This window comes from Achroia grisella, unplaced genomic scaffold (assembly GCF_030625045.1).
Source record: "Achroia grisella isolate CSIRO2021 unplaced genomic scaffold, CSIRO_AGI_Agris_v1 utg1174, whole genome shotgun sequence".
Lineage (NCBI taxonomy): Eukaryota > Metazoa > Arthropoda > Insecta > Lepidoptera > Pyralidae > Achroia > Achroia grisella.
The window spans coordinates 1,123,065-1,135,877 of NW_026712590.1; the positions used below are offsets into that span (position 1 = coordinate 1,123,065).

General features: G+C 33.7%; 1 protein-coding gene across 1 annotated transcript; it reads left to right on the top strand.

Annotated features, from left to right (window-relative positions):
* Nucleotides 1–9,650: 9,650 nt before the first annotated feature.
* Nucleotides 9,651–10,502, top strand: LOC131851588 (bromodomain-containing protein 4-like). Its single transcript, XM_059202103.1, has one exon. The coding sequence runs from the start codon at nt 9,651–9,653 to the stop codon at nt 10,500–10,502; it is 852 nt and encodes a 283-aa protein (XP_059058086.1).
* Nucleotides 10,503–12,813: the final 2,311 nt, after the last annotated feature.

A 12,813-nucleotide genomic window follows, 5' to 3' on the forward strand; every position in this document is an offset into this window, starting at 1 on the left:
AACATGAGAAACAAAATGGAATTACCCAACCTCGATTAAAAACTCGTACTGCCCTTTTTTCAAACTATTCAAATACACATACACATTGATGTCGTCTGATGAAGCTGTAAATGGCCAGGTGCGGTCAGCTTACACGTAACTGTTACAGGTTTATCAGCCGAAAATAGGAGAAAATACAGCGGGCACTCTAAACCTGACGACGGAGTTTCGGAGCGGTTGAAGATCATTTTATACTTGACGGATACGACTTTAGTCTGAGGACACTGTTAGAGACTTCAGCTCAGACCGTCGTAGTCATTAGAATGGAAAAGGCGATATTCCGATTCCTCTTAACTTATTTTATAACTCGCGCCATTTAATCATCATCGGCAAGTAACCCACTTTACTTCCTTAAGTACCAATTTGCCAGATCAGCGCGACTAATCAGGTATCAATTATATGTCCTAAACTATGATCTCATAAGTAGATGCTATTATATGTCCTAAACAACTTTAAATGGACATAAATACTGATTTATTTATTATTGCTATACAATATTAATGCCATATGTAAAACGAAATTAGGATTAAAATAGCTTGACGTAACAAAAACCTAAAAATATACATAGCGGATTTTGAAAGCACAGCGATATTATGACTTGAATCTCATTTAGTTGGGAATCTATCTCGATTCTTGTTTTAATAAATTCTCTTTGGCATAATTTCGTTCCGGTCGGCGGGCCCGGAGAAATCATTTAATTACGGTACAAAATAAAATGGACCAAATTTACTCGAGATTACTTTGGTTACATTGGTGAAATTGTTATTATTGATTTACTAAACAACTGGTTGCTCCTTACAAGTATTAACTACATTCAACACATTTTCTGTTCACAATAGACATTGAATGATGGGACTCCATCACGGAGTTAAAATGCAGTATGTATTCCATTATCAGTCTGATGGCCGATGTCAGATATACCGCCATTCCAGTCCTGTATAAAAAATCTATACGAATTATACCATATCAATATATATATTTATTCATGTAAGTCTATTATAGACACATCTACCATCTAAGTCAAATCTACCGTTAGTTCGGAATGTAGTTTGAGCCAAAAAAAACAGACATAAAATTGTGCCTTTCTTTTCAGAAGCATAGAAAAATGATTGTTATTAAAATTTCTATGTATCTCAAATGGATAACAAGACGACGAAGGAAAGTGATACACAGAAGTAATTGTTCTGATCATAACCGCGGAACTAACTGCGCATTATATATGTATATAGGTATAATAATAAAACTATATCTTCACGACTATTCTCCGAATTGGAGTAGCCAACGTTATGTTGAATGAAATTCTTGATATACTTATATTTCACGAACTAGGTATATCGAATCCAACACGGCATATGATACGTTTACTAACGTCATTTAGATTCATTTGGTTTGTTATAGGCGTTTCATCATCGGAGAGTTAGATAAGTACATATTTGAACTCAAGACCCATAGGGTCGAAGTCGATTAGTAAACATTGAGCTACGATACTTTAAGTTCTCCATTTCTAAGATATTCACACCGTCGTTTTGCAGTTATATACCAGTAATATACTTTTAAAATTAGAGCGAACGAGAGGGAAGGAAACAAGAGGAAAAAATGACATTCTGGCTGTAATTAGATTAATTGTAACTACGAAGAATTTCGGAGTGCCGAGACTGGAGTGATGTTATTTGCATATTTTAATAGCTCTTTGACTTGACAGCGAAAGTTATTATTTGTGCTAAAATTCCGCGTTTGCCGTCGTTTGAGACAAATTGGAGTTGGTTCACGCTGCACGAAGTTTTGTTACGAACTCGACGAGGAAATGGCTATTTTACAGTCAGAGGAAAATTGTTAGGGGAGAAGTGATTGGTTCAGGATAAGTTTGTGATGGATATCATTGACTATTCCAGGTAAAGTGCTTTAGCTAACTTTTACGTAACAGTTTTCTATATTGTAGTTTGGCAGTTAAGATTGAAATGTTAGTAATGTAATATATTGATGGTTGGAAACTCCAACAAATTTATATAATACTAGCTGATCGCGCAACTTCCTTTGCATCACACTTACTCGATTGACATTATATCTTTTTAAATTATTGCCTATATTTTATTCTGATGTATAAGCTATATTACTATACAGTTTTATCAAAATCCATTCAGTAGTTTTTGCGTGAAAGAGTAACAAACATGCATCCATACTCACAAATTTTCACGTTCATAATATGTATTATTAAGATTAAGATTAAGATATAACCTTTTTACTATTTTCTTCGTATATGTGTACCAGGATGTATGATCTAAGCAATCAGGAGTAGAAACGCATGCGTGAAATCACGGGTGTTGGTTACTAACGTACTATTTGTGATAGTGATTATAAGACGATATATTAATTGGGGACAGTCACCATTGTCCATCGTGTGGGAAATCAGCTTGTTTGCCATTTCATTAACGAAAACAGACAAGGTTGGTCATGTAAATGGAAAATAGGGCATCAATGACATATATTATTATTAGACTTATTGTTAATATGGTTATAGATAGTTATTCGAAAGCAAATCTACTTTTAGCATATCAGTCTAAGTATATACCAAATCAATAACGATAAAGGCAGACGATAGCTACCCGTGGTCGATGTTTTAAATACATCTTAAGTTGAGAGCTGAGAGTCGTCATCACCTAATGATACTGCTTCCATTTAACCTAGGCAGGTTCGATTATCACGCTATAAAAACTGTCTGTGTACAAAAACTGTGTTATTATAATTTCTATGTATGTATTTACAAATAAAAAAAATGTATATCTCAGTAGTTTAATAATATACCTTATTACACTTGTTACATTAATAAATAAAGATGATTATAATAATACTAATAATTCATACTTAACCATAGTGCAGGCACTGCTTACTTGTGAGTCTAGATGGCGCTGAGTAAATTATTCTTATTTATTATTGAATCAATTACCTACATAAAGCCGGGTCAAAATTGTAATTATTTAAAACTACTAATGTTTTATTATATTATATTGTTGGATAACGAGTGAAGTCATATTCACAAATTAACTTTCGCGCTCCACATTTTACATTAAAGAGATAAAAACTCGGTATTAAAAAGTTGAAAACTGGAAAAGAAAATTATCTTTCTCACAAGACACTCGCCACTGAATCTCAGTTGTTTGAGAGAAAAAAAAGAATAAACGCTTCTCTTAGCGTAAGGCTTAGAGCCAGTTATTTTATCCGGTTATTGTATAATCTATACTAATATTATAGAGATAGAGTGGATTTTGTTATGAGAACAATAAACTCCGAAACCACTGCACCGATTTGAGAAATAATTTCACTGTTTGTAAAGAACATAAATAGAAGGTGACAGTTAATATATCCAAAACTCACAGTATTATCAGTACTCAGGAGAATACGGGGCGGACAACTAATCAATACAGTAATATAATATGGTCTGTATATATATATATATTTGTTTGTTACATTTAATCGATTAATCAACTAACGGGTCATAATTAAATTTGATCTGAAGATACGATTAATAACATGGACAAATCTTTTATCTCTTTAAAGAGCAGACTAAGTCAGGGGTAACAGCTAATATACGTTTTTTTTTTAAACTACTCTGATGCTGTTGTCCGCAGGTCCCCTTTACAGCTTCACTAATGTATAAATGAGGAAGCATACAAGATAACAGTAAGGGAATTAATGTATCTGTAACAAAAATGGAATTAATTCAAATATAAAAATAACAATATTTAAAAAAAATCCTTTTTAAATCGAACCTTGCTGTTTCAGGCGTCTATAGACTACTATAACCGTTTACCATCGGATGGGTCGTATTTACTTGTTTGCAATCATGGTAGTATAAAAATAAAGTTAAGAAGATATTATAATATATAAAATATATATAGATAAATAAAACAAAATATATACAGATAAATTTTAATATATAAAAAAAACAAATAACTCAGCTATTGCTCATTTCAAAGCCTGTTCAATACTTATTCAATATATTGAGAATCCCATGTACGATTATCTAATACCAGCCGAAATGTACATACGTTAAGATTTAGTTTAGAGTAACAATATTTGTAAATAAAATTCGCCTTTGATAAATACGGGCAAAGATGCGAGCAAGTAAAGCGAGCTCCTGAATAATGTTACATTGACTTAATTTGATAAAGACTTTTTTACTGTTCAGTTCACGATGTTCTGGCAAAAAAAACAGTATATGCTCATTTTATATATATACATAAATTAACATAAAACATAAGATAAATAATAATGAAAAGACAATCGAAATGGTTTATTTTAGAAAATTATCCAAGAAATTCAGTTAAAAAGACATCTGTACTTCACAAATTTAATAAAAAAAAACATTTACATATATAATCCAGCTCCGTTCCAATTTATAGAAAAAAAAATTCAGTGTCTTAGTCCTGAAAAAGAAAACAGATGTCAACTAACACTATCTTTTCAAATGAACTACTTTTCTGTTCTTTCCTCAACTAAAAATGATGTACATACTGTCACAACCCTAGTAAGAATGCAGGCGAATATTGGTATTTCCAAATTGCTATAATCCACAATGGATAAATCTACAGCACCTAAATCCATACCATCCAAAATTCAGGTAGTCATTATTTGGCTAGCCAAAATATTGATCAGCAACAAATCTGCTTTCTGCTCAAGAGTCTGCCCAGTACACTTAATTAGTTAGACCAACCAACCAACTAAATAAGATAATCTTGCGCTCTTGTGCAATTAAGGTACATAATACTCAAAACTGTAAAATATTGAATAGTAAGTAATTGTCTTTAATTAAAAAAGTGTTTTTTTTTTTAACTTTACTAAGTGGCTACCACTAACAGTATGTTACAAAAAACCCGTATTAAAAGTTCAAAACGGAAAGGTACATTTTACACGTTTGCGGGGTACGTAACGATTTTCCAATTTAAACTTCTCGTCAAATACATTGTCAGTTACCGTGTTCTGCGGCACGGCATTGTAACTCTCTGGAGGTAACATTGTAATCGCATTCGGCCGTTTCGTTCTGCTATGATGAATTTAAGAGAAAAGTCCTATTTTTCCTTCTGAAAATTAACTCCAGTCGACTATAAAATAGGTAGGATAAGACTTATAAAAATACGTAACATATAATATAATCCTTAAGCTTAGCTCAGAGAGAATGCCATTTGATATTAAGTTTGGTTTTTATACACGTTTTATTGTACAATCTTATTAATATTAAACGCGACAGTTTGTGAGTATGGATGGATTTACTTACTGTTCTATGTTTATGTATACGCAATAAAGAGTTATTATTATTATTATTATTATGGATGTTTGTCACACTTTCACGAGAAAACCACTGAACGGATTTTGATGAAGCTTTACAGTAATAAAGCTTATACATTAGAATAATACATCGGCTATAAATATTATGCGGATGAAACGGCGGGCACAGCTAGTATAGAATAAATAATATGGATAAAAAATATTGTAATTTACTAACACTATAGCTTTGTATAAAAGCTAGAAATGAAAAGGCTTCTTTTTTTTTTCTCTTTATTTTGGCAACAAACAGTCGTTATAAAAACATATAAATATACAAATAAAAGTAATTTTTACGATAGACATTGAGTGCCGAAAATTTTTTACTTAATTTTATTTTTAGTGAGCCTAGTGGACTAAAATAAAAACAAAACAATACAAATACGAAGAAAATGAATAAGAAAAATGAGTATGAATAAGAAATAAGAGTATTACAATACAAACATTATAATAATTATAATAACAAAAATTTTAGTATTTCGAAAAGTTTCTTTCTGTATGTAACTAAGGTGCAACAAAACGGATCCAATTCAACAAACTTTTTGTTATACATATTGACGGAACGGGGTATATAGCAATTACTGGTGTAGTTCTTTTTAAACCGTGGTGGTACCAACATGTTACTGGAGCGTCGAGAGAGGCGTGCAGGTCTACGAATTTGTGCGTTAAAATTTATGGATGACAGGAGAAGGGGAGAATCAATTTGACCATTCAACAATTTATATAAGAAAACTATATCAAACTGTTTACGACGATTTTCTAGACTCATAATCTTACAATCTAATAAAGACGACTCATAGTTTTTACCAACGTGACTCAAGCGATAATTTAGTTGTTTAATGAAATTCTTCTGCACACTTTCTATTCGATTGATGTGCACCTTGTAAAGCGGATTCCAGATGACGGAACTAAAATCCAAAATAGAACGAACTAATGAAAAATATAATATTTTATAGGGTAATACGTCTAGAAATGGCTTGGTGACCCTATTAATGAACCCGAGACTTCTGAATGCTCTTTGGACAATTGAGTCTATATGTAAATTAAATGTTAGTTTTTCGTCCATGATAATACCGAGATCTCGAATACTTTTCGTACGTCTTAGTCGCGTGTTTTCTATGGTATAGTGGAACAGAAGAGGTTTAGATTTACGAGTGTATGTTATAATGTAGCATTTATCCACATTGAGAAATAGTTGATTGGTAGAACAATAAGATAATAATGAATTTATGTCAGCTTGAAGTTTAGAACAATCATTCTCGGTCTTTATCATTTTGTATAATTTGGTGTCATCTGCGTATAACAAGTAGTTTGAGTTGTTGATTACGTCTCCAATATTATTGATGTACAATATGAACAAGATAGGCCCGATATGGGATCCTTGAGGGATGCCAGAAGGAATATTTTTGAATCTAGATTGATATCCTTTGAGGCAAACTGCCTGACTTCGGTTACTTATGTAAGAATCCACCCATCTAAGGAGACTGCCGTGTATACCAAGTCCCAAAAGCTTTTCTAGTAAAAGAAAATGATTAATTTTATCGAAAGCCTTCGAAAAATCTGTATACACGACATCTACTTGGCAATTACTTTCCATAGCAGAAGCTAAAAAGTGTGTAAATGAAACCATATTAGTTTCGACGCTACGGGATTTTATAAAACCGTGTTGATGTTCGGAAATATGATTATGTACCTTATTGACGAGTTGTGTAGTGACGATCTTTTCTAGTAATTTACCTAATACGCATAATTTAGAAATTGGTCTGTACTGCGAAATATGATCTTTCATATTATTTTTTGGTATGGGGGTGATTAAATTATTTTTCCATACGTTGGGAAAAACACCGGTCGATATTGAGGTTTTAAAAATATATAAAATTGGTTTTAAAAGTTCCTTGGCACATTTATATATAAAAACAGGATGAATACCGTCTGAACCTGCTCCTTTATTAATGTTTACATTAAATAATTCTTTATAAACTAAACGTTCATCTAAATATACTGAGGACATACAAATTGGAGGGTCCGAGTTTTGTAATTGGGAGACATTTAAGATATCATTGTTTGTGTTATGAGGGATAAAAATGGAATGAAAATAATCATTGAAAGCCTCACAAACTTCTGTACCGTCTGATATTATATTACCATTATATATCATTTTATTGGGAACGTCACCGGACATTTGTTTCGATTTAACAAATCGCCAAAAGTGCTTAGGGTTGTCTTTAATGCTTTTTTCAGAAAACTTTATAAAATTAATACGACATACCTCTTCCATTTTTCGAAAACGTTTTCTCAGCAACGAAAACGTGCTGTAGTCTTGTTGATTGCCGTATCGTTTCCATTTAGAGTGATATTTACGTTTCTCTTTCGATAATTTGATAAGAGGTACCGTATACCATGGGGGATAATTATTATTACAAGAAACCATTCGAGTTGGGACATACTTATCGATGAGTAGGTATATTTTTTCATATAAGTACTGAACCATAAATAGAACGTCAACTGAATGAGATAATGCATCATCCCAATTAACAGCGTTCAGTTCCCGCTTAATAGAGTCATAGTCGGCTTTAAAAAACATCTTTTTCTGGAAATTAGTACTTTTAAGAGATTTAGGTAAAATTAAGCTAACATCAATAATTAGTGATTTGTGGTGACTATCTTCTGGGACTAAAGGATTAGAGCAATGTGATACTTCACAAATATTACTGCAAAAAACTAAATCTAACAACCTATTGTTTACGTTAAATTCAGAATTATACTGAGAAAGCAAGGATAAATTCATAAATTCCGCGACATGTGCGGCGAGATTGTCGTTATTTGTGTGAATGTTCATGCAGTGGTATTCGTCATCGTAATACCATTCCGCATGGGAAATATTAAAATCGCCTAAGATTATAAAAACATCATAAGGATGTGACTGCGTCAGATTACATATTCTATCGCTAAATGCTGATAATGTTGATTCGTGATTAGTACCGTGAGGAATGTATGTGCAAGCGATGTGCAAATTACTGGCGTGTGCGTCGCCATGCCGCGTTTGGGTTGCTCCTGCCTCGGACGGAGACAAGTACGCAGTACTGTTAGTACGCAGCGGCACAGTGAGCCAAATCACCTCGGCGGGTGCAGGTTCGCGCCACTCCGGGCGAGCCCTTGCACTTAGGTCACGCCGCACGGCGATCGCTACCCCACCACCTCGAGCACTCCCACTAGATACCAAGTCACGATCGCACCTAAAGCAGTCGTACCTATCATCGAAAAATTCCGAATTATAAAATGAGTCATTGAGCCATGTTTCGGTGATACATACTATGTCATAATCATTAATTAATACCCCGTTCAAAAAATCATGTGTTTTAGTACGCAAGCCTCTAACGTTTTGATAATAAATTGAAATATTACTATTATAAACCGCCATTTTTATTAAGTTCCAACAGTATATATAGGTAATTATACTTCGTATCTCTCCCGAAGATGATTACTGATTACATGCAGCACGCCAGATGATGCTGTCCTTATCACACTATTTTTAGATCATTTTAAATGCATTGATCGATAAAAATTAAATACAATCGATTAAAAAGTATCTATTCGATGACTCAACTCCCCACTCTTGGCCTCCCTACCTTATTAGTCTACAAGCGCCCGAACCTCATTACGCGATTTTGTGTTGTCCGAGTCACACGTCTCTTCCAACAAAAATAAGTTAAAATGGGAAAAAGGAAGCGGTCAGATAGAGGTGACAGTCATGAAGTAGAACGGTTGTTAAAAAAAGTTAAAAAGTTAGTGAGAACAAGAAGAAGAATTTGGTCATCATCGGATTCGGAAAATATCACTATAGAAAATAGTTCATCAACTCCTGTGCAAATAAATTCAAATATCGAAAACGAAGCCAGTGATCCAATAATTCAAGGTAAGAACAATTCTCTAAAATGAATATCAAACAAAGAATATTATTATCTGTTTTATTTGACGGTACATTTATATAAATCTACCCGACGTAATCGTGTGTGGTAGTTATTCATATCCCGACTTTTAGTGTGTGGATATTGTATAAATAAATCCCGACTTTTAGTGTGTGGATGTTGTATAAATAAATCCCGACATATGTGTGTGGATTTTATAATATTTATATATTATTTTGTTATAATATTTTTATTATAACAATAACATATCGAGTCTTGACGCAAAGCGTGTATAGACAAAAACCGTTGCATCTCAAATTTCATTTTTACCTATTATGTTATTTTTACGTCATTACTGACGAGATCCTAATTGAAAATGATCAAATGATAGAGGAAAATGATGAATTAGACCCAGACATATTACAGTTACTAGGGTCAGATCCAACACAAGATAAAACCTTTGGTGAAAATTTACATAAAGATCTAGCTATGAGATGGAAACATATTTTAACCAACGGGATACCTAAAGAAGAAAAAGCGAATCTTTTAAAAGAATATTTACCCGCAGAAAATTGTATCCCCATGAAAGCACCGGTACTAAACCCGGAGTTGAAGTCGGCATTGTCCGATACCAGCTTAAAAAAGGACTCGTACAGTGAGCAAAAACAAAATCAAATGTCTAGCTGCATCTCGGCTATTGGCAAAGCATTAAACTTAGCTTTGACACAAGTGGAAAATACCCCACAAGAAATTATTAAAACTCTGAGCGATGCAGGGCGCTTACTGTGTGACACTCACTACAGAGAATCCCTTTCGAGAAGGTTTACTATTGTTAATTCCATAAGTAAACAAAAACGTGAAATAATAAAAAATACAAAAATAGATGAATATTTATTTGGGTCAAATTTATCTGAACACTTAAAAACATCTAAGGTCATATCAACGTCAGCATCGGAATTAAGATTCTCCACACAAATTAGCAACAGATCTAGCCAATATCGCTCGCAGCCAAGAACAACTCGCCAGGGGGCTTTAAACGGACGGGGGGCACCGCGGACAACGTATGCCGAGCCGCGAGTGTACCCCGGCCAGTCTCGGCACTCGGTACCGCTCCAGCCGGCGCCGCCGCTACAGCCCCCTCCGCCGCCAGCTCGGGGGCCACGCGACCGGCGCACTGCTCTGCCGCCGCCGACGCAGCGTTCGAGATCTTACCCACAACAGACTCGACGACGTTGAATACATTATCACAGGTACATATTACAAAAACAATTGTACCGACTGCTGGCAGACTTCAGTACTTTTTTGATGAATGGCTTAAAATAACACGTGATAAAAATATTTTGTCCTGGGTTAAAGGTTATAAAATACCATTCTTTTGTGACCCACATCAGATAGTTAAAACTAAATCATATACGGTAACTGAAATCAACATAATTGATGAGTGTATTACGGAATTATTACAGTCAGGTTATATCTCGACTTGTTCCCCATGTAAAAATCAATTTATTTCACCTATTTTTACAGTCCCGAAACCTAATGGCAAACACAGATTTATTTTAAATTTAAAGGAATTAAATAAATTTATATCTGTTAAGCACTTCAAAATGGAGGATTATCGCACCGCATTAAAATTAATAGACCAAGACTGTTTTATGGCCACGCTTGATTTGAAAGATGCCTATTTTTTAGTCCCCATTGCCAAAAGCGATAAAATCTACCTTCGTTTTACTTGGAATTCTGAAATATATAAAAATCAACTGTTTGAATTCAATGTACTGCCATTTGGACTATGTACTGCACCTTATGTATTTACTAAACTTTTAAAACCCGTGTTACATTATTTACGTTCATTAGGTTTTATATCCGTAAATTTTCTTGATGATTTTTTATGCATTGGAGGCTCATTTAATAACTGTCTTGATAATTTAAAAACTACTAAATATATACTTTCTAAATTGGGATTTTTAATTAATGAAGATAAAAGTAAAACTGTACCCAAGCAAAAATGTTTATTTTTAGGCTTCATCTTCATTCAATTAATATGAGTCTAACATTACCCGATGAAAAGAAAAAACGCATAAAAATATTTACAAATAAATTAATACAAACAAAAAAATGTAAAATAAGAGAATTCGCTAGTTACGTAGGTTTATTGACCTCCGCATGTCCAGCAGTGACTTATGGATGGGTTTATACAAAATTATTTGAACGGGATAAATTCCTAGCACTTAATTACTCTAATAATTACAATAAATATATCACTCTATCAAAACATCTAAAAGAGGATTTTGTATGGTGGAGAGATCACATAGACTCCTCATTTTCTTTATTTCAAAGTTGCGACTATTCTGTTGTAATATTTAGCGACTCTTCAAATACGGGTTGGGGCGTAGCGTGCAATAACGAAACAGCCCACGGACTCTGGAATAGTTCTCAGCTATTATTACATATAAATACTTACTTACTTATTAGCGGCATTCTATGGCCTTAAAATATTCGCATCGCGATATAGTAATTGTAATATATTATTGAGAGTGGATAATACTACTGCCATTGCCTATATAAATAAAATGGGCGGCATACAATTTCCACATTTGAATGAAATTGCTCGCGGTATGTGGCAATGGTGTGAAAAACGTAATTTGCATATTTTTGCTTCTTACATCAAATCAAAGGAAAATATAGTTGCTGATTTAGAATCTCGTAAATCATTCAATAATGATACTGAGTGGGAACTAGCTCATTATGCCTTCGAACAGATACAGCTTTCCCTCGGTTACCCTGAATTTGATCTATTTGCTAGTATTCAAAATAAAAAATGTAAGAGATACGCTTCGTGGAAATTGGATCCGAACTCAGAAATAATAGATGCGTTCACGTTTAATTGGAATAACCTAAATTTCTATGCTTTTCCACCCTTTAGTCTAATTTCCAAAGTTTTACGTAAGATTAAATGTGATATAGCAAGTGGGATAGTTGTGGCACCATATTGGCCGACTCAACCCTGGTACCCGATATGGAACCAATTACTAAAATCTGAAGTCTTATATTTTCAACCTAACGACAATTTATTGCTATCTCCTTCCAGGGAGCTGCATCCCCTATGTGCGGACCTGATCCTAATGGCAGGGATATTATCAGGCAGTCGCTGGTGAGACGCGGAATCCCGAACGCATCTCTCGACATAATGATGGGCTCTTTCTCTAATAACACGCTCGTTCAATATAACACAGCACTAAAATCATGGTGGCTATATTGTAAGGATAAAAATTTAGATTATTCTCATGCTGATATAATACAATTGATTGAATTTTTAACGCAAAAATATTACGACGGTGCCAGTTATAGCACACTTAATAGTTATCGTTCAGCATTGTCCATACTGTCAGGTCAAGATATCACTTGCAACCATCTAATCAAGCGGCTTTTAAAAGGTGTATACCGTATGAAACCTCCTGCACCAAAATATGATACTACTTGGGATTCTAATTTAGTACTAAATTACTTAGCTGTTCATTTCCCTAATGAATTAATTTCATTAAAAGAT